Source organism: Petromyzon marinus, chromosome 18 (assembly GCF_048934315.1).
Source record: "Petromyzon marinus isolate PM22_M1 ecotype Great Lakes invasive population chromosome 18, UKy_Petmar_22M1.pri1.0, whole genome shotgun sequence".
Classification (NCBI taxonomy): Eukaryota; Metazoa; Chordata; class Hyperoartia; order Petromyzontiformes; family Petromyzontidae; genus Petromyzon; species Petromyzon marinus.
In genome coordinates, this window is record NC_133684.1 from 14,430,016 (window position 1) to 14,453,709 (window position 23,694).

Genomic DNA, 23,694 nt, shown 5'->3' on the forward strand with positions numbered 1-23,694 from the left:
TGCATTGGGATGCTGACTCGTGTCAACATAAAATCGTCGTGCCATCCGCCTTGCGATGCAAGGCCGTATGGGCGGCGCATGAGCGTTTATTGCACCTGGGTGTTCATAAGACCATTGGGTTGTTGCGGTTGCAATTTTTCTGGCCGGGCATGCTGCGCGACGTCACTGACATTTTGCTGGGATGCACCCATTGTGCGCAACGTAAACCGCCGGCTAAACCGGCATGCCCACCCCTGCAACCCATTTCGGTCTCTCGTATAAATGAGTTGGTGGCTCTCGATATTTTGGGCCCCTTTCCTACTACGCCACGGGGTAATAAGTACCTTCTGGTTGGGGTAGAGTATTTTACACGGTGGCCTATGGCCTGGGCCCTCCCCAACCAGTCGGCGGCGGCCGTTGTGGACGCCTTTGTTCAAGGCTACGTCCTGGACAAGGGTGCACCAGAACGGTTGCTGACCGATCAGGGAAGAAATTTTTCAGGAGCCTTGCTGACTGATGTGTGCCGCCTGTTGGGCACTAAGAAAGTGCGCACTTCGCCCTACCATCCCCAGACCGACGGCATGGTGGAGCGCCTTCATAGAACTCTCACCGCTATGTTATGCCATCAGGTCGATGAATCCCACCTCGATTGGGACTTGCAGGTTCCGGGGGTCCTCGCCGCATACCGTATGGCACCTCACGCGGCGACGGGATTTTCCCCGTTCTTTCTAATGTACGGCAGGGATGCCTTTCCTCCCGCCGACGTTCGGCTGGAAATCGAACAGCCACCGCAAAAGTCAAAGCTCGTTGACCACTTGCGATTCAACCTCCGTAAGTTGGCCGAGGCACGGGAGGCCGCCATTGAAAATTCGGCTTCCCGCCAACGGGCGAATTTGCGACTGCGGGACCCTCGGTCGTACACGCATCGGTGGGCACCGGGAGATAGGGCATGGCTCCACTGCCCCCAGGTGCCGGTGTCCACATCGGCCAAACTTCTCAGACCATGGCGAGGCCCGGTTGAGGTAGTGGAAGTCCTGCGTCCCCAATGTGTTAAAATTAGCTGGGGACGGCGTCGCTGGTGCGTTCACCCTTCTCGGTTAAAACCCTTCGTCACGCCACGCGTCCCTCCACAACACACACGACATGGGGGCCGAGTGTGCGACGCGTCCGACGAGCCGGATGTTGCCCCGTTGGTGCCTAACCCACAGCGCAGGCGTGTTATTCCTCCTGCAGATGACGTGGGAGTGACGGCTCCATGCAGGCCACGTTCGGCCTCAATGGACCGTGGAGCAGCACGTGTCCCCGTGGAGATGCCTAAAGGCCCACCGGATGCTCTGGCTCATCCTCCTCCTTCCCTTGTGCCGCCGACAAAGCCTGCCATCCCCTACGATGGCCCCGCGAAACGCACGCGCGCGAAATCTCGCCGGTTGTTATAATGTTTTTTTGGCATGTCTTGTGCCTTGTACATACGTTATGTTGTTAAGGGGGGGTATTTATAGGGGCTTAATTGTTCTTGTTGTTCGTGAGGCACACTCACAATTCTTCTACCGTTGGTAATTTCAAAGTTTCCCATTGTTGCAGCCGGGACGGCTGGAGCTTCCGAAGGAGGGGGTGATGTAGAGGTGTTAACTACGAGCTGTTGCGTAACCTGCGTTGCCACCAGGGCGGTGCAGCATTACCCCTGGGTACAACGGTTGGGGTCAGTCGAGGTGAAACGGATCGTGGCCAGGGTTTGGTGCGAACCAATCAGACGGTTCCACGTGGGAATGTATGATTGGTTCTACCTGGCCACGAAGGGGTATAAGACGGGTGACCCAACGGACCTGGAGGAGTTCTCTCCCTGCACGAAGACAGAAGACTGGGCTGAAGCCTAGCTAGGACCCTGGACCAGCCTTTCAGCCCTTCTAAGGGCTAAGGCTCGGCATACCCAGTGGTCAGGACCCACCGGGCCAGCGGTGGGTCAGATAGCCTCCCCTAGGTCCTAGCCGGAGGACTAGGATAGCGGTAGACGTGTGAGTCCCGCCAAGTCCGGAGGTTGTACCTCCTTAGGTATCAAGGAGGTTAGCGGTAGACGTGTGAGTCCCGCCAAGTCCGGAGGCTGTACCTCCCTAGGGTATCGGGTGAGGGGACCGAATATCCCTCTGTGTGTGTTAAGCATTGTATAAGGAAATAATACAATAAACAGAGTGTGCCTCCATAAGAAGTCTGCTCGTCCTTACAACACTACATCTGTATGGCTTCATGAACAAACCTTTGATAGTAGCGCGAAGGTTTGCAGAGTACCTTGGTCTCGGAAAAAACAATATCATGCGAGCCCACAGCGTTATAACAATGGTCAGCTATGCCAGAGTTATTGGTTCTGCCATGTTCAGATCTGCCTTGTGTTTGCGAACACGGTCCGAGGCATGTCGTTTCGTTTCCCCAATGTAACTGCTGCCGCAGGTACAACTCAGTTTGTAGACTCCAGGGTATTGCATGTCAGGAATGACCTCCTTCACAGATGGGATTAGATCACGGATTTTGTGTACTGTATTGAATCGGACCTGGATCTTGTGTTTAAGATATGATTGGAACCTTGTAGATAACATGACTGTTTCTTCTGCCACAACAATGTCCTCCAAATGCAAGGTTAACCTTATTGCTAAATTCAACAACTTGTCAAAAAAGAAACCAGTGCCACACATTAGAATGCTAGATGTTAACAAGACTGTTATCAGAGTGGATGATATAATTGCCCAGGTAGATGTAGCCCTCAAAGGATTGGGACACATCCCAGCTGACGTGGCAAGATCTGAAATTGCCACCCTCCTTAAAAATGCTAAGAAACCCATTAGAAACATCGGCAAAGATGAGCGGTCTGAACCCAGAGCTTTCGTGACTGCAGGGATTCATATTCTTGGTTCTTTCGGTAAAGTCACGTAGAAGGGAAACAATAAAATAATAAAAATATAAAACAATATTGTAGAAGGGAAACAATAAAATAATAAAAATAGGAAACAATATTGTTTTATATTTGTATTATTTTATTGTTTCCCTTCTACGTGACTTTACCGAAAGAACCAAGAATAAAAGAGGACATAGTCATCCTCTCAGCCGACAATGAGCAATACTACTGGTTTACCCCGAGCCCTCATTCCTTTGATAGTGCATTGTCTTTGAGCTGTACGCCTTTTGGCGTCCTCTGGTCTAGCACCAATTGAGACGAGGCGCAAAAGAAAGCCGTCTATGGTGTGGACCAATCAGTTTCAAGGACAATGCATATATTATCATAGTATGTTTTTTGTTTGCATTTTGACTGCAGGTATTGTGGTTAATGCGGACATGAATCCTCGTAAAAAAAGGTTTCAATTTTGTTGCCAGAAAATTTGGCGGAAAATCCCTATTATTAATGCTACTGTCATCATGGATAAACCCACATATAACAACAAAATCCAGGACCATAATGATGGCAGTTACACCAAAATTAACAAGGATCCTACCAACCGCCTGGCTACAAAAAACAACAATATCATCAACAATTCTACTTCTCTAATCGAACCATTCAAGCGGCTCTCCCTAAAACCCTCTGCTGCGAGACCACCCAGATTCTATGGTCGTCCAAAAATCCATAAAGAAGGTACTCCACTTTGGCCCATCGTTTCCACTATCAACTCACCTACCTACAAACTGGCCCGGTTTCTGTCTGAGACCTTGTTTCCATTCATGGGCAAGACTACCTCAGCAATACATAACTCAGCTGACTTGCTCTCTCTAATCATGGGCATTTCACTGTCTCCAGATGATTTGCTTGTTAGCTTTAATGTAGTCTCTCTGTTCACCACGGTTCCTGTACCTGACACCTTAGCAATAATTTAAGACTTGGTCCAACATGGACTGAATCCTGATGTATCAACTTTGGTTAGGCATTGCCTTCATAACACTTACTTCACCTGGAATGGTACTTTATACAAACAAACTGAAGATACTCCCATTGGTTCCCCCTTATCACCAGTGATAGCGAATGTTTTCATGGAGAAATTCGAAACAGTTGCCATCCAGACATCCACCCTACGTCCTTGTGGAAGAGATACGTAGAGGACACTTTCGTCATTTGGCCACATGGTTTGCCAGCATTGAATCAATTTCTCAACCACATCAATTCCATACACCCATCCATCAAATTCACCATGGAAGTGGAGAAGGATGGTAAGCTACCATTCCTGGATGTTCTGTTTGAGAAGAGGCCTGACGGCTCGTTGGGACACTGTCCACAGGAAAGCCACCCACACAGATTCCTATCTAAAACCTGATTCCCACCACCATCCGGCACAGAAGAATTCCCTCATCAAAACACTACACCATAGGGCCCACTGCATCTCCGACCAACACCACCTAGCCAGTGAACTGGAACACGTACACCAAGCCCTCAAGATGAATGGGTACTCAGACCACATTATTCGCAAAGCTGTTTCTCCAACCATGGAGAAACAATCTCCTGAGAATCCAATCAAAACCATCACTTTACCATACATAGCAGGTGTTACCAAAAATATTTCCAAAATCTTAAACAAACAAGATCCAGGTCCGGTTCAACACAGTACACAAATCCGTGATCTAATCCCATCTGTGAAGGAGGTAATTCCTGACATGCAATACCCTGGAGTCTACAAACTGAGTTGTACCTGTGTCAGCAGTTACATTGGGGAAACGACATGTCTCGGACCGTGTTCGCGAACACAAGGCAGATCTGAAACATGGCAGAACCAATACCCATGGCATAGCTGACCGTTGTTATAACGCTGTGGGCTCGCATGATATTGTTTTTTCCGAGACCAAGGTACTCTGCAAACCTTCGCGCTACTATCAAAGGTTTGTTCATGAAGCCATACAGATATATAAACATAGACAAAACTTCAACCGAGAAGATGGATACAAATTGAACAATCATTGGAAGGATGTTATCAACCAGGTAATGCCTTAACTTGTTGTTTCCATCATTACCTGCCGGTTTACTGCTAGCCCCGCCCACGCCCCCCCCCCAGCCTCACGTCCTCTCCCCTAGCGCTCACGCGGCTCCCCGCTACCCCACACCCCCCCCCCCCCCCTCTTTCTCCCCTCTTGCCTCCTCCCCCCTCTCTTACCTATATAACCTCTTGCCACGGCAACTCTCCCACCAACTTCAGCATTTTCTTGCTGTGGTTGTCCCACCTGATGAAGATCACTTGTGTTGCGATCAAAACGTCATGATTTGTTTTATTTTATTTCTACTTACGTGACTTTACCGAAAGAACCAAAGAGAATGCATTGTTACATTAAAGCAGGGCACCGCCTGCATTCTAATTTTCCTTGAAGTCTGACAGACACCTCAGCAGTTGTCATTGCAGTGTGGCATCGTGGTGTTCTCACAAGGACCCGCTTACTTGTTGCAGATGACAGCATCGAGGAGGCCATTGTTGAGGCAATGAAGGGTCTGCGGCAGAAGGTGGCTTCTCCATCAGTGGTTTTGCACGTGGAGAAGAGTGCCGTGTTCGTGTGGCCTCATGCAGGAACCTCCACCCTCCCCGACCAACTCAAGGATGACACTCCATGCCGCGTCCTGTTGCAGTTCTCGACGTTAGTGAGGCGCTTACCAGTCCTCTTCTTGCACATTCTCTTATTAATATCGCTTTCCAACTAATGTTGAATGCATTCGTGAATTAGCTCTGTCTATCCGACTGTAAAAGGGGTCACGATAACTCGTGTAAAGATGATCAAATTCAAGTGTAAATTTGTATTGCTAGCAGGGACTCGCTGTATAGAAAATCGGCAATTTGATCAGAGGGTTGCCTAAAACTTGGTGATAAAAAACATTAAATGCATTCCACTTCGGCCAAGGCAATGGCACATGACGCTATTACACTAGTCATTGAGTAGAGTAGTAATTTTTTACACATCCTATTGTAGAGGATGGGATGGAACAGTAGTGTAGTGTTGAACACGGAGACAAACACTTTTTCTTGGAGGCAATACATTTATTACAACACCCCAACAGGGTAACCACATAACGTACACTGGTTCTACATCTAGGTAATAACTACATGGTTAACTAGACCACAACGGGGTAACTACATTACCGGGTCAGTCAGTATCACACTGCCTGACCCACGATGTCGAGCGTAACATCGAAGACTGAGGATCGAAGAGACGTAGCACCGACGGGTTCCAATCCAACAGAGCCTCGATCGCTCTCAGGACTTCCCTTTTATGCACCCGAGCGTGGTCTCGCTCCGCCCTCGGCCACGCCCCCTTCTAGATCCTACTATAAGGCTCTGGGCCATATCACGTGTCCCTCGAGCCCCCTTTCGAGCCCTCTTGGTACCCTGCCCCCGTCACGTGCCCTCTCGGGTTCACACAGAGTATTATGATCTCGCTTGCTCTCTCTCCTACCCTCACCAGAACTATGCCCCCTAGGGCCCGCTTCCATACCACATCCACTCTGATGCCAGAGAGAGGCTCAAGACATACAGTTCCACTCTTGTTACAGTAGTTGGCGCTAAATACCATAGGGACTCCATATAAGTCACTACAGTAGTAAGAGATGAGAAAATCAAGATAAGGTGGGACAAGACCATGAAGGGATTTATAGACTAGAGTGAGAAATGAAAACAGGCAGTGATAGTAGGCAGGTGGCCAGTGGAGTTGGGAAAGTCGAGCAGAAGTATGGGAATTGTGGGTTAGGTTAAGACTGGTCCAGGCTGAGGCATTTTGTATCTGTTATTGAAGAGGAGTGGAGGTGTAGGCAGGAAGGCCGAGAAGAAGAACGTTCTCACCTGGTTGAGCAAACTCAACTTGAATACTGCCTGCTGATATTTGTCAACAACAGGCCCTAATGGAGAGGATCTTGGCCAATAAACATCTAGAGTATCTGGCAGTTGAGCAGCATTGGTTTAAGCAAGCCTGACTGTTGATGAGACACGGATTGTTGAAACTGGTCGAGAGTTTACCTTGTGTTGAACCAACGCTGCAGACAATTAATTTCCAGAAGGCCGTACGGCCGATAGGATTTGTAAAAAAATATTTAACTTTTTTTATGTTGAGAGACGGATATGTGAAGGAGGCATATTTATTGTCTGCTTACTTATTTGTTGTTTTTAGTAAGGTCAGGTGGCTCACCGGTGAGTACCTCAGAGTGGGCAAAATAAACACCACATTCTTGGGAAGTAAACAGTGGTTATCCTATGGATAGACTGTCCACCATCGTAAGAATGTGGAATATACACCACTGTCTCAGGGTTCTAAATGTGAGATGAGCACCAACTTCATGCTAATTTGAGCAGTAAATCACAGTGAGAAAGGTCAGATTAAGTGATATACAGAGCACCTGCCCATTTGCTGAACGTTCTCTTGTGAAGACAAAAGAGTGAATGGTGTTTGGGCAGGGATGCTGCTGAGACCCAAAAGAAGCTGCAAGGCAAGAGGAGAGAGAGAAAGATTCAACAGGTGAGTTGTGTGACCAGTGCTTGGCAAATTTGCTGTTGAGATCATGTTGTTTCACTGTTTATATCATAGCACAAGTTACACATTTCAAAATTACCCCCAAAATTGTAAATAAGTATCCCTGATAAACTGTCACCTCAATCTCCTGGGAATTTAATAACCACAATACTTGTGGTCAAAATGCTAACAAAAAACACACTGATAATATATGCATTGTCCTTGAAACTGTTTGGTCCACACCATAGACGGCTTTTTTTTGAGCCTCGTCTCAATTGGTGCTAGACCAGAGGACGCCAAAAGGCGTACAGCTCAAAGACAATGCACTATCAAAGGAATGAGGACTCGGAGTAAGCATCTACATCATTAGACCTCCTTTGCCAGTACTAAAATATAATAAAAGGGTTTTTCCCCTTTTTTTCTGGCAACAAAACTGAAACCTTTTTACAAGGAATCATGTATGCATTAACCACAATACTTGTGGTCAAAATGCAAACAAAAAACACACTGATAAATATGGATTGTCCGGACACGCCGGAGACGCATGTGCAATCACGGAACCCTCCTGAATGACCGTAATGTCCAACCCGGCATTAAGGACTTGGATAAATGGTGCCTGGTCCCGGGAGACCAGCATCTTAGCCGCTACGAGTGACATCCTCCGACTAAGCTTATTTGAGGGACCCAACACAATACTGTCCCCCACAGCGCGCGCATCGAGCGGTTTACGAAATCGAAGGGGGCACCAACATTTGCGCGCCGGGTGGAATCCGCAGCGTTCGGCACGCAAGCGCTTGCACCGTGGCATTAGCAGAATACATGCGGGTCGGAGACAGGAGAAATGCCATACGCCGTCCCGACGGCAATTCCAAACAGCCCTGGTCGATACGAATCTTCAGAGGCATTTTGCCGAGAAAATCAGTGCACAGCAAGCACGGAACAGCCAGGGCCGTAGAAACCAAAACATGGCCCGACAATGTGACATGGGCAATGCGCAAGGTAACAGTAATCCGACCGATTATCCCCAACGATCCTCAGTTGGCGGCGAAACACGGAGCATCCACCGGCTCCAAAACCCGACACTGGGGGGGCAAAATATTGTAAATGAGGTCGGAAATAATGGTTGAAGATGCACCGGTGTCAACAAGCATGCCAATTTCAACCCCCTCAATGAACCCAAGCACAGCCGACGACCCCGCGGTCGCCGCAACCACTCAATGTGCCAGCTCCGACCACTGATCCGGTCGGAGCGGTTGCGCATCGCGAACACGCACCGACTCCCCCTGAAACCGCGCGTGACCCCGACGCAAATCAGACCCCCCCGATGGGTGAAGTGAACCCCGGGGCTGAGTGTGAGGTGCGTCGCGCCTCGCCTTAGAGAGCAGGGAGTCGTAGGAAGGCGGACGTCCCGGGGGCCGCCGTCGAGGAACCCGGCAGCCCGATTGAACGTACCCCAGTAGGCCGCAGTTGTAGCACGTGACCCGTCAACTGCTGGACTGGGACGAAGCAGACCTCACCCGCCGCCGGTCGTCCCGCCGCCGATCGCCGTCACCCTGACGATCGCCGCTCCGCTGATGCAGCGAGCACGCGAGAGCAGACTCCTCGTCCGCGTGGGCCCTGGGCTCCGCGGAAGGCGCAGAGAACGCCACCAACACCCTGTCACGTTGCAGGGTCTGCTGCACCTGTATGCACCTGGCGATCTTGAGTGAAGACACCTCTCCGTCCTCGGCGGGGAGCACAGTATGGAGGTCTTTGACGAGTCCCAACATCTTCTCGAGGACCAAGGCGTCAAGGCCATCATGTTCCATTTTTGGGAACACGGCCTTTGCCAGCGCCAAGAGCGCACTTCGGTAGGTGAGAGCCGACTCACCATCCCCTTTGCGCCTCACAGTTAACTTCTGACCAGAGCGGCCATCTGGTCAAACGCCTGCATGAGGGTGGACCTCTCGGACAGCGGAATGGCGAGGAACGCCGCCAAGGCATCATCGTTGATGGCGGCGGGCAGCGCTTTCAGCGCGTTTCCCTCCGACCATCCCGCCAAGTCGGCATTTGTGAGAAATCGTCGCTTAAACACCACCCAATCGCCGCTGGCGACAACAAATTATTTTAATGAAGGGCAGTCGACGGCAGAGCGACTGGATGTCAATCGACGAGGACGTCCCCACTTCGAGCGTGAGCGCGGGCAGCGGCGATGGCATTCCCGCCTTCTGTGAAATGGCGTGGCCGAGTCACTCCATCCAGACAACTCCGCCGCTCCCTCCTTCTCCATTGAAGGCAGGGACCGCATCTCAACGAGGATCAAGGACACCGCTTAGAGGAGACGGCTGTGCGCATCCCTGATGAGCTCATCCAACGAAGGAGAGGTGCCGCACGCTACGGCAGAACTAGACACGGTTTGCTATCCCGGCCCGGACCACAAGCTGGGTCCTGGACCGCATGGCTAGAGGCTTCTTTTACCCGACATGGATCTTCATCAGCCATGGCGGCGTTGCTCACCGGGCTGCGGCTGGATAAGCCACCGGGAGACGGCGTGTCAGCGCCGTCTCCATTGTGGCTGTTTCCCGCACGCGGGAAACCATGGAGATGCAGCCCGCGCGCACAGCCGACATTTTGTTGGACGAGCGGGACGCGATTCTTGCTATAATGGACCTCCCGTCAAATTCGCTTCAAGAAGTCCCCACACTGAGGAAAAGGCTCCCCTTTGTGAAGGAGAGTTTTCAGCTGCAGGTGGTGACTGGGCGGTATTCCGCAGACGCTTCACCACCACCTGCAACCTTGCGGGATGGACGGAGGTGGAGGCGCTGCGGGCGCTTCCCACCTCGATGATGACGCCTTGGCGGCATTCGATGCCATCCCGCTGGAGGACAGGAGCACGCTGCGTCGGGCTCTCACCGAGATGGAGGCGATCTTCGACCCGCCATCCAACGTGCAGCACAGGTTTAGTTTGCTGCACGAAGGCGGGGGGAGGCCGAGACGCCCCTCGCTTTCCGCAGCGCACTCATGTCGCTGGCAAAGGCAGTGTACCCCAAGATGGACCATGAGGGGCTCGACTCCCTGGTCCTCGAGTGAATGCTGTCACTGGCCCAGGAACTCAACGTTGTCCTGCCAGCCACGGAAGAGGACAACTTGTCGTCACTCAGAATCGCACAGTGCCTCCAGGCACACTTCAATTTGAAGAGGTGGGCGAGCATGGCTGCATGCGCCGGACCCTCGGAGGTGATGGGAGCGCCCGAAGGCGCGGAGCCTTCCCAAGCCTGCGCTTCACTCGGCGGCGGCGGACGGAGGATGGACGAGACATGGCGACAAAGAGGGCGAAACCTCCCGAGGGCGACCTTCTCTCACCCGAGGACCGACCCCGTCATCTGTTGAGGTGCGGCCCGCCAGGACACGTCTCGAAGGGATGCCGTGCCGAACGAGGGAGACTCCACAGCGCCGTCAGCAGCTACCCGGGCATCCTCCACTCCGCTGGGTCCTCAGGCGAGTCGCGGCACACCACACACACAGTCCTTGCAGTCACCTCATGCATCGTTTTCGCATCCGGATTCGCATGTTGTTGATTCTCGTCGGGTTGCGGAGTGAAAAAGTTTGATATTGGCAGGAAATGGGTGGCCGCGCCGTCCTGTTGAGTGGTCGGCGTTGGGCTACCGTATTGTTGCTGCGGCAGCAGGATCATCTTCCATCATTGGTACCGTGCAGGGTATAGAGGTGCAGGTGCTCATTGATACCGGAGCATCTGCTACCATTATCTCGAAGATGACTTTCGTCATTTGCCGCCAAAACTGTGTGCCATCTGGCCCGTGGAAATTCCGTGTTTTGCCGCCAATGGCGAGTCCTTGGGGATTATTGACCAAATATCGGCCACGGTGTGCATTGGGGACATCCAATTGACAGGGCCGGTGCTTTTTTCGAAACCCCTGGCCGTGCCCTGCCTATTAGGAACTGATTTCCTAGGGAAAATGCCCCTGAAGATCCTTGTGGACCAGGGCTGCATTGAATTGACATCGGGCCGCCGAAAGGCATTTTTGTCCTCCCCAACTCGTATGTGCACGGCTAATGCCTTTGAGACTGCGGAAGCAGCTCGACCGAGAAGCGACTGCGGGAGGGATTCTCTTGGCCCCCTCGAACAAGGCGGTTCAGGGCCTTACATTAGTGGGGGCACAGACCTTGGTGTCAAACGACCAGCAACCTTTTATTCAGGTTTTGAACGCAGGTCTGCATACGTCCGTCATCCAAGCTGGCACTGTTTTGGCTCACGCGTCGATTGCATCTTGTGAAGTTGATGGCGCCAGGGATGTGGGAGTTGTGGTGACTGTGGGGCAGGGAGAGAGGTGTGACGACTCAGGGTTGGAGGCACTCTGCTGCAAATGCCCCGAGTTGTCTGATGCATAGTGCCGAATTGCGTGCTCTTTTATTGGAATTTTCTGATGTTTTTAGTCAGGGAAAATTTGATATTGGCCGTGCGTCTCTGTTGCACCACCACATTGATACCGGGAGTGCCGCCCCCATTCGCCAAAACCCCTATAGACCCAGCCCTAAGGAAAACGACCACGTGTGTCAGGCGGTCTACGAGATGTTGGCCGCTGACATCATTTCCCCCTCTAACAGTCCGTGGGGGGCTCCCATTGTTCTTGTTAAAAAGCACAATGGGAGTCTGAGGTTTTGCGTCAATTTCTGCAAACTCAATATGGTGTCCGTGGCTGATGCGTACCTGCTCCCACGAATGGATGACTCCTTGAACGCTTGGTCGGGAGCGCGGTTCTTCTCCACCCTTAAGTTGTTGTCTGGGTTCTGGTAATTGCTTTTGGACGACAGTTCTAAACCAAAGACTGCGTTCCGCACACCCCAAGGGTTGTTTGAATTTAACCGGCTCCCGATGGGGCTCTGTTCGGCTCCAGCCACATTCCAGAGGCTCATGGAGCTGGTGTTGGCAGGTCTCCAATGGGACGGTTGTTTTGTTTACCTCGACGACGTCATTGTGTTTGGACGTACATTTGAGGAATATCTACAACGCTTGCATGCTGTCTTTCTCAAAATGCGGGCTGCGAACCTCTTATTTAAGCCACAAAAATGTCATCTGTTGCAAAGGTCCATTCGCTATTTGGGCCACATTGTCAGTGAATTGGGTATAGCAACGGACCTGGAAAAGACTGCTTGCGTGCGCACATGGCCAACCCCCAAGTCGGTGGGTGAGGTACGTAGATTTATCGGATTCGCCTGCTATTATCGATGGTTTGTACCCGGGTTTGCCACATTCGCTAAACCTCTCAACCTCTCCACGTCCTCACTGCCAAGGGTCAGTATATTCGATGGGGGGGAGGAGGAGGCTGCGTTTGTTGCGCTGCGGGATGGCCTGGTCAATGCACCTCCCCTTTGATACCCTGATTTTTCCTTGCCCTTTGTCCTTGACATGGACGCCAGTAACACCGGTATTGGCACAGTTTTATCACAAGTAGTGGATGGAGTGGAGAGTGTAGTAGCATACGGAAGCAGAGTGCTGTCCCCGGCTGAGCAGCGCTACTGTGTGACGCGCCGAGAGCTTTCACCCAACAATACCGTCCGTACCTCTATTGCAGACCTTTTGAGGTGCGCACAGACCATGCGGCTCTCCAGTATGCATTGGCTGTCGAGCAGCCGGAGAGCTCTCCTGATGGCTGGAAGTCCTTTAGGACTACTTCAAAATATCATACAGGAAGGGTGTTCGTCATGTAAATGCGGACGCACTGTCACGACTGTCACCAAGTGACCACTGTGTTTGCCTTACGGGTGCTGGGTGGTGCAAGCCCGCTGAAGTGGGACCATCCCCCACTGTGGTCACTTCAGTGGACGTCCTACACACAGGGACGGCTGAGACTTGTGATAACACGATCGGCCTCACCCATTCAGAATGGGGGCGACTCCAAGCGGAGGATGCCTCCTTGATTAAATTGAGGTGTTGTGCAGGGAACTCAGAGGGTGGGAAGAGCCGACGAGGGTTGTCCCCTCTGATCCTAAAAAGGGGTCTGCTAATACGGTGGGATGGTGAATTACAACAGCATAACATTGTGGTGCCCACCGTTCTGCGGGGCAAGGTTATAATGGCTGTGCATGAACGAGTGATGCACCTGAGTGTCCGCAAAACATTGTCGACTCTTAAACTCGATTTCTTCTGGTCAGGGATGGAAGGAGACATTTATAATGTTTTGAAAGGATGCATGGAATGCGCCCGCCGGAACCGCCCTCCCCCCCCCCCCCCTCCAATATCCATATCTGTGTCCCGAGTTAACGAACTCGTCGCGCTCGACATCCTTGGAGGTTAAGAGTCCACAGTGTGTGCGGATCCAGTCTGGTCGCCGGCGTTCGTCTATCTGTTGCGACTGAAACCGTTTGTTCCATCGGGCGGAATCCCTTCATCTCCACTACCCAGGGGCCGTGTGTCTGGTGTGTCCGGCGCAGTCGGGTGTGCATCCACGGAGGTTGTGCCTCAGGAGATTTCTGATTCTGCGTCCACAGGATCCCAGCACATAGCGCCCTTCAAGCCGCAGGTCGCACCAACTGGAGGTGGATTAGGAGTATGGAGCAGTCGTCACCCACACCTCCTGTTGCTGGACTTCCGTCTACTTCCCAGGATGGGCCTCACCCGTTTGGCCATCTTTAAGTTGTCCCCAGGACCTCCAGGGAGCCCACACCTACCCCACCTGGGGGTCCGGCGACAAGGGCCCGTTCAAAGACCGTTCACTTTAAATGACTCTCATCCAGTGGGAAAATTGTCCCTACACCGTCTGGTGGTCACACACGCGAGCCAGATGGGTCATTGGATGATCCTGGCTCTTCTTGTGCTCGCGGGTGGTGACACGCATACGGGGATAGGGTTGTGCTTTGTCTGGAGGTTGGTTCGGCCATTGTACATTGTTCACATTTTTCTTCTTTTTCCCCTTCTCCCTTTCTAGGTGATTGTACATATTGTTCATTCAACGGTTCTTGTTATTGTTCTATTTAAAAAATTTGGATGCTTGGTTCTGTTGATTTCGGGGTAGTAATCAGCCGGGATGGCTGTGTTTTATAAAGGGAGAGGGGGGGTGAAGTAGTGACGTAGATTGAGTCACTGTGGTGTTACCACTAGCCACTGTGAGAGGAATGTAACTGAGCGGAGCAAGGCCATGCTCCGGGTATAAGAAGGGGGTCCTGTGAGCTGAGCGGGGCTGTTATCTGGGATCAACCTGTCGTGCTACGGTCTTTGGTCTTCGCTCTTCGCTCTTTGGTCTTCGGCACGACATCGTGGACCAGGCAGCGTGTTAGCTGACCTGGTCCGATAATATCGTTATCCCGTCAAGAGTGTATATAGTTATGTAGTTACTCTGTTGGGGTGTGTAATAAACGTGTTGCCTCCAAGTTAGAAGTGTCTGCCTTCATGGAACCCACTACCGTAGTATCAACAAACTCTACAGTATAAATACTGACTTTACAGTATCTAATGACTATAGTAGTATCTACGGAATCTATAGTCATATATATTGACTCTATAGTAGTATCCACTGACTATTCCCCCCAGAGTGGCCTCGCCGTGCCCCCGGCCACGCCTTCTTTCCTGAACTGTCTCAGCCAATCCCGAACATCCCCCCATGGTTCCCTCCTGTAATTATCCCTTGTGACCACCTGGCCACGCACTGTCCCTATCCCCTTATCTCTCTCTTTCCGCACTGTCGCGACAGTATTAATTTACTCTATAGTAGTATCCACTGACTATAGTAGTAACTACTAACTCTATAGTAGTATCTGCTGACTCTATAGCAGTATCTGCTTACTCTATAGCAGTATCTACCGACTCTACAGTAGTATCTACCGACTCTACAGTAGTATCTACCGACTATAGTCGTATCTATCAACTCTATAGTAGTATCGAGTGACTCTACAGTAGATTCTACCGACTGCAGTAGTATCTACCGACTCTATAATAGTATATATCGACTCTGTAGTAGTAACTACTAACTCTATAGTAGTATTTACTGACTATATAGCAGTATCTGCCTACTCTATAGCAGTATCTACTGACCCTACAGTAGCATCTCCCGAGTTAACAGTAGTATCTAACGACTCTATCGTAGCATCTGCCGACTGTATAATAGTATCTATCGACTCTCTAGCAGTTAACTACTAACTTAACAGAGTGCTGTGGTGAGGCCTAGTCCCGTGCAGAGCCCCTGGCCTTGCCTAGATTGCCCAGCCGGCCGAGGTGGCACCGTGGCAGGCTGGGGCTGGGCCACTACCCCCCCCACCACTATCCCCCCGCCCGCTCTACAGTAATAGTATCTAAGGACTATAGTAGTATCTACCAACCCTATAGTAGTAACTGCACACATTGGGGTGGGGGGGGGGAGAAGAGGACATCACACTTTGAAGAATTTACCTCAGTGTTGTGTTTTTGTTGTTGTTGCATTTAACGCAAATGATAATTTTCCCCCACCCTCACCGATCGCGTGTGTGCTTTGCTAGGACAGCCACGGGTCAGCTTTTCTGCGCATGCGCAGATGCGTGCTTTGGCGCGCGCTCGGCGTAGTAATATATTAATAAATAGTCATAAATTTATCATTTAACTACTTTACAATTGACGTATGGGAAAAAGAAATAGTGATTTGTCGGTCAGGAGCTTATTGCGTCGTACGTTTGTAGTCTGTTGAAATGTAAAGCAGCAGTTTGTGAGTTAAATGCGTCACAAGGTGTGTCCACACACACACGGACACAGACAGACAAAAATTACTTTTATAGGTAAGATGTTTCTGAAAGGAAAAAACTAAAACAATAAAGGAGAACATTTTTCCTAGGTCTCCATTTCAAAATATATTAATTTCAGTGAACACTCACTTGGTTGGTGACATGGCCCAATGGCAACAAGCCACCCTGATTATTACTGTGGGTTTATTAACCATAGCATACGTGCTGTCTGCTTCACTGGTCGATAGAGATCCTGTGACCTCATTCACAATGAATAGGCCATGGTGTTTTGGTGTCTTGTCCAAATTTGCTAAATTAGAAAAATGACTCGCAAAGTCATGTAATTGGCAATACACATAACAACATTGTCCGCTATTGGGAGACTAATGTCCCTTTGCAGACCAGGCAACTACCCCTGGGGGAGATGTCAAATTAAATATCTTGAGATGAGAAATTATGTAAAGTGCTCTGCAACACCCCGATGTAAACGGGTGATATTTCAACACCAAATCACTATCATTATTCTCATTATTGGATGGTTGGATAGAGAACATGCAACCGATCCTCGCTTGCAGGCGTAATGCTGTGCCCTGTGCTGGAACGTTCAGCCGCTGGTGAACGTGAAGCTGCTGCTGGAGCTGACGCGGGCGGAGGGGATGGCAGAGCGGAGCCCGGCTCTCCACGTGACAGAGCACCGCGGCCCCGCGCACCTTGCCCGCCTCCGCCTCGACGTGCTCTCCACCTGCCCCGCGCTGCACACCTGGAAAACGTAGGGCACCCCCTCCGCCGTGGAATGGCTACTGCCGGTGGGCGGTCCGCGTGCATCGCGCGCTCATGGGCCCACATTCTCTATCGCAGCTCTAGCTCGATCTCCGACACGGCTCGCCTCAGGGTCGAGCCGTGCAGTCTATTTCAAGATGCAAGAATTAGCGGTTTGGCCGTGGCTTGGCTCGCATTCAGCTTGTCGGAATCCTGATCTTGGATGGAGCCGGTGCTCGGAGACGGCCTGAGTTGCGTGCGGCTTTGAACCGGCTCACTTGAGGCAGAGCCAAAACTGAGCAAAGCCGTGACAACAAAATGCAGGCCTTAGTTATTTGAAAAATGACAAAATAGCACAACGGTATTCAAACGTTTGAATTATTGTTGCCATATTTGGGGAAGAGCACTCCGGTCCTACCTCCCTGTATGCGATAGAATTCAGCATAGAGCAGTCAGGTTGATTTTAACCCTTTGCCGTTCCGACATGTTTGCAAGTTGCAGGGTGGGTCCCGTTCACTGCTAAATCTCGGAATGCGCAAGCTGTTAGCATTGGAAATGTATTTAGAGGCATAGCACCATTGTTTTTAAAGACATTGTACTCACCGCAGAGAACCGTAGCGACACTACAGCACTCTATGATAGCTGGCGCAAAACTGTGCGATGCCCCCCCGTATGGCCTTTTACAATTCTGTTCCATACGTTATTGGAACGGGAAAGGTTTAATGATGCAGCACAGTCCTCAGTGATTCACTCCAGTCTCGTGTTCACCGGTGGTCAGTCACCTCCTTATCGCTCTTGTATTGCTGCTACCATGGCTACTATCCCAATGAACTTCAGTCAATGATTAATCTTATATTTAGGACTCATTCTACCATCCACACTGTTCATACTGCAGGTGAAATCCACTCACCCACTCACTCTCACCTACACTCTCACCCGCCACACTGCAAGTCCCAACACATCTTTCTGCTTTTATCCTTGCATTACTCCACTTTGAAATCCCTTCCCATCATTTCTTTCTCCAAGCTCTTATTATAATCTTTCTCAATTCAAGAAACGCATTAACTCAATCAGGAATCACAATCTTAATTTATCCTGGAGGAATCCAATGAACTATCAAGCTATTTTTCACAGATGTCCATTAGGTGACTTATTTATTATAACTTTGATAGTGCCGTTTGTTGCTGGCTGCTTGACATTTTGGGCCTTTTGGTCTGTGCTCAGCAAATGTTTAAAATAAAAACTTAACATGTATAATTTTCGGAGCTAATATGATGATTCATAATTGTTTGATGGTTAGGCCACGTAAGGATCTGACCAAATTATTGTCGTTAAGACAACATTTTTGTTAAGTGACTTATGATGACCCTAACAATTATCGCCCTATATCAATCTTATCACCACTGATTCAGTTATTTGAAAAATCATTAAATACCCAAATAAGTAAATATCTTTCAGAAAAGAAGCTGTTCCTCTCCAAAGAATCAGGATTTCATAAAAAATACAGCACAACTGCTGTCATAGACTCCCTAAACTTTGTTTTCAATAATCTACAGAGCAAATAATACTTCGCCTGCCTATTCCTGGATGTATCACCACTACTCGCATGTGAATTTGTGCCCAGCTGCCAATGTATGAAGAGGTAGACAAGGTACAATTATGAATTGCCTGTAAGTGACCACTTTTGTGCATTGTGTTTACACTAGGTTTTTTTATGCTTTGTTTTTTCCCCTTGCTATAATGCTGCCGTGTTTTAGGCTGTATCTGCATTCCAATTAATATTGCACATTTAAAATAGTATTTTTTTTATATAAAGCGTACTAAATAATAGAAATGTATTTCTATTTAACTAAATTTTTCTGAAAAATAAGAAAATGTTTTATATTGCGATTATTATTTGCTATCAACTTTTTATTTTGCTTATCTGTTACAGTTTATCAATTTATTTTACTGTGACTTTATACGTTTGTTAGAGAAGCGGTATTTTTTATGATGAAACCCGATTTAAGAGCTTTTGGCTCACAGGGTAATTAAAAATAAACTTAAACTGAACTGAAGACCTCCACCACCTGACATAGCCAAACAAATTAAACTGTTGCATGGTGTACAATAATTGAATGGCGCACTGATTGCCGTTTTAGCTCACTTGCCAGGGTGATTTGAAAAACAATCATTACAGAAACTAGCAGAAATTACGCACGCGATGCTTTATTTTAAACTATGGCAAACATCATCAGGACAATCTCCATAACCGTGTCACCTGACTAGGCTTTCTTAAATAGGTGTCATGACCTCTTAAGGAACAACCCATGAGATTTAAATCAGATATTAACCATTGCAATTTAGTTTTCAAATGTTATTATAATTATCTGGGCCAATGGTTAATCACTATAATTACTCATGAATATTATAACCAGTGGCAGGATAGCATTGTTATGTTGGCTGAAGCTTAAAACTAAGTGTAAAAAATGTTATAGTTGATTATTTTAAATATCACCGAATTGTAATAACGTTTCCAAGCTGCACTTAATTTATAAGAATCAGCTTAATTGAAGTTATTTTTCGCTATAATTTTCTTTAACCTCTATTAATTACAAATCATGTTATTGGCTGCAATAAACCTACGGGTTAAGGAACATCCCGAATCACTGCGATTCATTTCTTTGGAAGACTCGCCCAAAAGTAGAAAAATCGAGCGTAACAGAAATATGAATTACCGGGCATGGTGCCATATCTGCTGTCATTGACACCCCCCGCTACGGCGCTGCTGCTGCTGCAGGGCAGTTGGCGCGCTGATGCAAGCCGTGGAGCAGCAGCTGTATGAGGCCGAGGAGCACGCGCTGCGCTTCCGCTGCTTCGCGTCGCCACGCGGCGGCACCACGGCCGTCGTAGTCGTGCCGGAGCCGCTGCATTTCATTGTGCCGCACGGAGTGCTGGACAAGCGCGGAGAGGGAGAGCGGAGAGAGGGAGAGCGCATCGTCACCGTGATGCTGCCGGCCGGCGTGGGTGATGAGAGCCTCATCGACTACCGCAGGGTACTCGCTCGCACTCAACACTTGCACACACACCACGTACTCACACAACCACGTACTCATACAACGACGCACTCACACAACCACATATTGACACAACCACATATTGACACAACCACGTACTCGCACAACTATGTACTCGAACAACCACGCACTCGCACAACCACAACCATGCACTCACACGAACACACTTGCAACCCCACACTCAAAAAGCCAAGCACACACTCACACTCGCACAACCATGCATACACACTCACACTCGCACAACTAAGCACTCATACATTCACTCACACAACAACGCACTCACACATTCACTCACACAACTACTCACACTCACACAACTATGCATTCACACTCACACCACCACGCACTCACACAACCATGCACTCACACACTCGCACCATCACACACTCACACACCACGCACTCACAAACTCGCACACTCACTCGCACAACCAGGCACTCACATCCAGGCGGTCACACAACCATGCAATCACACAACCATGCACACACTCGCACCACCACGCACTCACACAACCATGCACTCACACACTCGCAACATCACACACTCACACACCACGCACTCACACACCACGCACTCACACACTCACTCGCACAACCAGGCACTCACACATCCAGGCGGTCACACAGCCACGCACTCGCACAACCACGCAATTGCACAACCAAGCACTCACAACCACGCACTCATACACTCACACAATCACGCACACACACTAACTCACACTCGCACAACCACTCACACAGCCACGCACTTACAAAGACAAAGACCCCCCATATAGCCTTAGACTGTTGGAGCAAGTGCTGCTAACGAGCAGCTATGAAGGCCGGAACAGTACACGAGGGGGTGGGTGGCCAGAACCACGCCCGACCGCCTTTGTCTCCCCAGTGGCGATGTTTACACACCACACTGTGTACCCATTTGAGGCTGAGTCGACCTAGGCGAGGCCCAGGACCGGTTCAGATAATCGTCACTGGTGTTGGCCGTGAGCGGGAATCGAACCCGGGTCGCCGGGTTTATCGCGCAGCACGCTCATCGCTACATTACTGCTCCCCACACTGACACAACCACACACAGCCACACACTCACACACAACCACACTCACACGCACACACTCACACAACCACACACATATTAGCACATTCACTAACACACAACAACACACACACTTGCACTGTATTAGTACGTGTGAGTGTTTGTATGTTCTCCCCCTGTTCTGCTTGGGTTTCCTCAGAGGTCTCTGGTTTCCCATATATATGGTTTTATTTTGGCAAAACCCATTGGGCAATAAATGATTATTCGTTCGAGATCTGGTGTACACCATAGACCCTTGGTTACTACAGCAAAAAAACATGCGAATAAAGCAACCCAAAAACAACCACTATACATGGTCACGTTCCAAATGGCTAGGTTCTACATCAGCATGGTACAACTTGTACAAAAAATACAAGGCGAATATAACACATCAGATCATAAAACATATGTAATTTAAAGTATGCTTAGCAGAGCGATCAATTGCACTTACACTCGAAATAAAATCTGACGTCCAAAAATGATTAAAGTAGGAATGGGAACAGGGAGGAGCTTCTAACAATACGGGAATTTACCAAAATATATGGCTGAAAAGACATACACAGTGTAACTGGAATTGGCCAAACATCTCAGTGCTGAAAAATTACCTGCAAATTACTCCGTTAGGAATCACAAACAGCAGCAACATTGCCCCCTACTGCAGTCCCCCTACTCACCAGGTCATGGGTTCGGTCCCAATCCTAGCGCCTGTATATTTGGAGTTTTAATGTTCTCCCCGTGGTCATGTGGATTTTTCTCCGTGTCCTCCTGGTTTTCCCTGCACATTTAGAATAACATGTGTTTAGAGTATTTGGCTGCTATATATTTCCACGTGATAAGCCACTTCGTTGAGCTATCATTTGTGGCCAGGCCGTTTCTGAAAAAGAGCTATGTAGCTCGGCGGGCCTTACCTGCTAAAATAAAATAAAATTGTTTATGGTTTTTATCGTTTTAGCTTGGGAGCACCCTTCTGAAAAGAGTCTTGAGACTCAGGCTTTTGTAGACGAACAAGTGTAGTAATCAGAGCGTTTATGTGCATTGCTCCCAAGGAGCTACATGCACGCTTCTTGCTGCCGGCCGACCGGCCTCTCTTCCGGAGAGCCAACGTGCACACGTTCCCAGACGAGCAGCGAGACGACGGGTACCTGCGGAGCCCACACCTGGGCCTCCGTTCACCTCAGGTGGAGAACGTCAAGGTGATGTATGCCACTGTGACTTTTTCTGCTCGTCAAACACAACAGATTGTGGCACAGTCGCTGGGCACAGAAGGCCGAATGGCCCAAACATGTCAAGTGGACGACAGTAAAGAGCACCATCAAAGTTGTGATAGGTAATAGCTAATATACGTTTCTTGAATGGAGCAAGATTATGATAAATAGTTTGGGAAAACAGACAATGGGATGGAATTCTAGAGTGGAGCAGTGTGAGGGAAGAAGCAGAAAGAGAAGGTCTGTGACCTTCAGTGTGGTGAGTGAGAGAGTGGGTGAGTGGGTGGGTAAGTGGATTTGAGCTGCAGTTTGAACAGTGTGGGTGAGACGAAAAAGGTCATGGGTATAGTAGCAATGGTGGTCGCAATACAAGAGTGATAAACAGGTGACTTACCACTGGTGAGCAAGAGACTGGAGTGAATCAGTGAGTATTTTACTACATCATTAATCAATGTGAATTCTCTATGCTCAATTTTTGAAATCCTCAACATGGTAGCAGTGTACAATGTAGTAGTGATAGAAAAATGTTAAGGGGACAATGAACCACCAGTGAGCGAGTTACTGGAGTGAATCAGTGGCTGTTGGAACATCCAATTACCCCGACTGCTATCCTTTGAATTCTATCAAGTGCAGCGAGGTAGGAATTCCATTCTGCACCCTAGATATGACAGCAGTGTTTCAACCTTGGCCGAATATGTACTCTATATCATCATAATAATTGTTCGGAGTTGAGGCTTCGATAGAAAACACTGAGACGAGTCCGAGCCTCTGGCATGAAGTCCAAGTCAATCTCATGAAATCTCTCTTGTTCTTGCCTCTTTATCCCCCTTCCTATTCTGCCAGTGTCTGGTACTCATGGCGCTCTCTCATCCCCTGCTCCCCGTCGCTCTCGCCTCTCCCCTGTGCATCTCTCCCCCACGCCCACAGATCCTACTGGTGCAGGGCACGTACACCTACCACCACTACATGCAGGAGCGTGTAGATGACAAGGGCTGGGGCTGTGCGTATCGTTCCCTGCAGACCATCTGCTCCTGGTTCAAGCAACAGGGCTACACACAGCGCGCCGTGCCCTCACACAGGGATATACAACAGGTGACGTAAAACTCAATGCATTCGTTAAATAACACATTCGACCTGAAAATGAACAATATGCACTTAAAGCTTTCATGACTGCAGGAATTCATATTCTTTGGGTATTTCGGTAAAGCCACGTAGATAGAAAAAAATAATAACAATATCACGACGTTTCGATCGCAACACAAGCAATCGTCTTCAGGTAAGAAAAGAGGGGGAAATCTGCCGAGGCAGGCTGTTTATTAAGGTTTAGAGATGGGCGGGGCAGCTAATGTTAATGTAATAGAGGTCTCCGTAACCTACAGTAGGTCTACACCAATCAAAGAGCTGTTTACAAATGGTTTAGAGATGGACGGGGCAGCTAAAGCCAATGTGGGGGAGGTACTACGGAGCTGTGGGGGGTGGCCATTGTA

At 49.3% G+C, this 23,694-nt stretch overlaps 1 protein-coding gene across 2 annotated transcripts in view; it reads left to right on the forward strand.

Annotated features, from left to right (window-relative positions):
* UFSP2 (UFM1 specific peptidase 2) overlaps positions 1-23,694 on the forward strand; it is a 44,281-nt gene that overhangs the window by 10,336 nt on the left and 10,251 nt on the right. For both annotated transcript variants that reach the window (XM_032956787.2, XM_076067900.1), the window contains exons 3-8: positions 5,388-5,571; positions 7,377-7,437; positions 16,728-16,888; positions 19,658-19,913; positions 22,049-22,195; positions 23,135-23,299. In XM_032956787.2, coding sequence (XP_032812678.2) covers positions 5,388-5,571; positions 7,377-7,437; positions 16,728-16,888; positions 19,658-19,913; positions 22,049-22,195; positions 23,135-23,299 — 974 coding nt within the window. The remainder of the gene's footprint in view (positions 1-5,387; positions 5,572-7,376; positions 7,438-16,727; positions 16,889-19,657; positions 19,914-22,048; positions 22,196-23,134; positions 23,300-23,694) is intronic.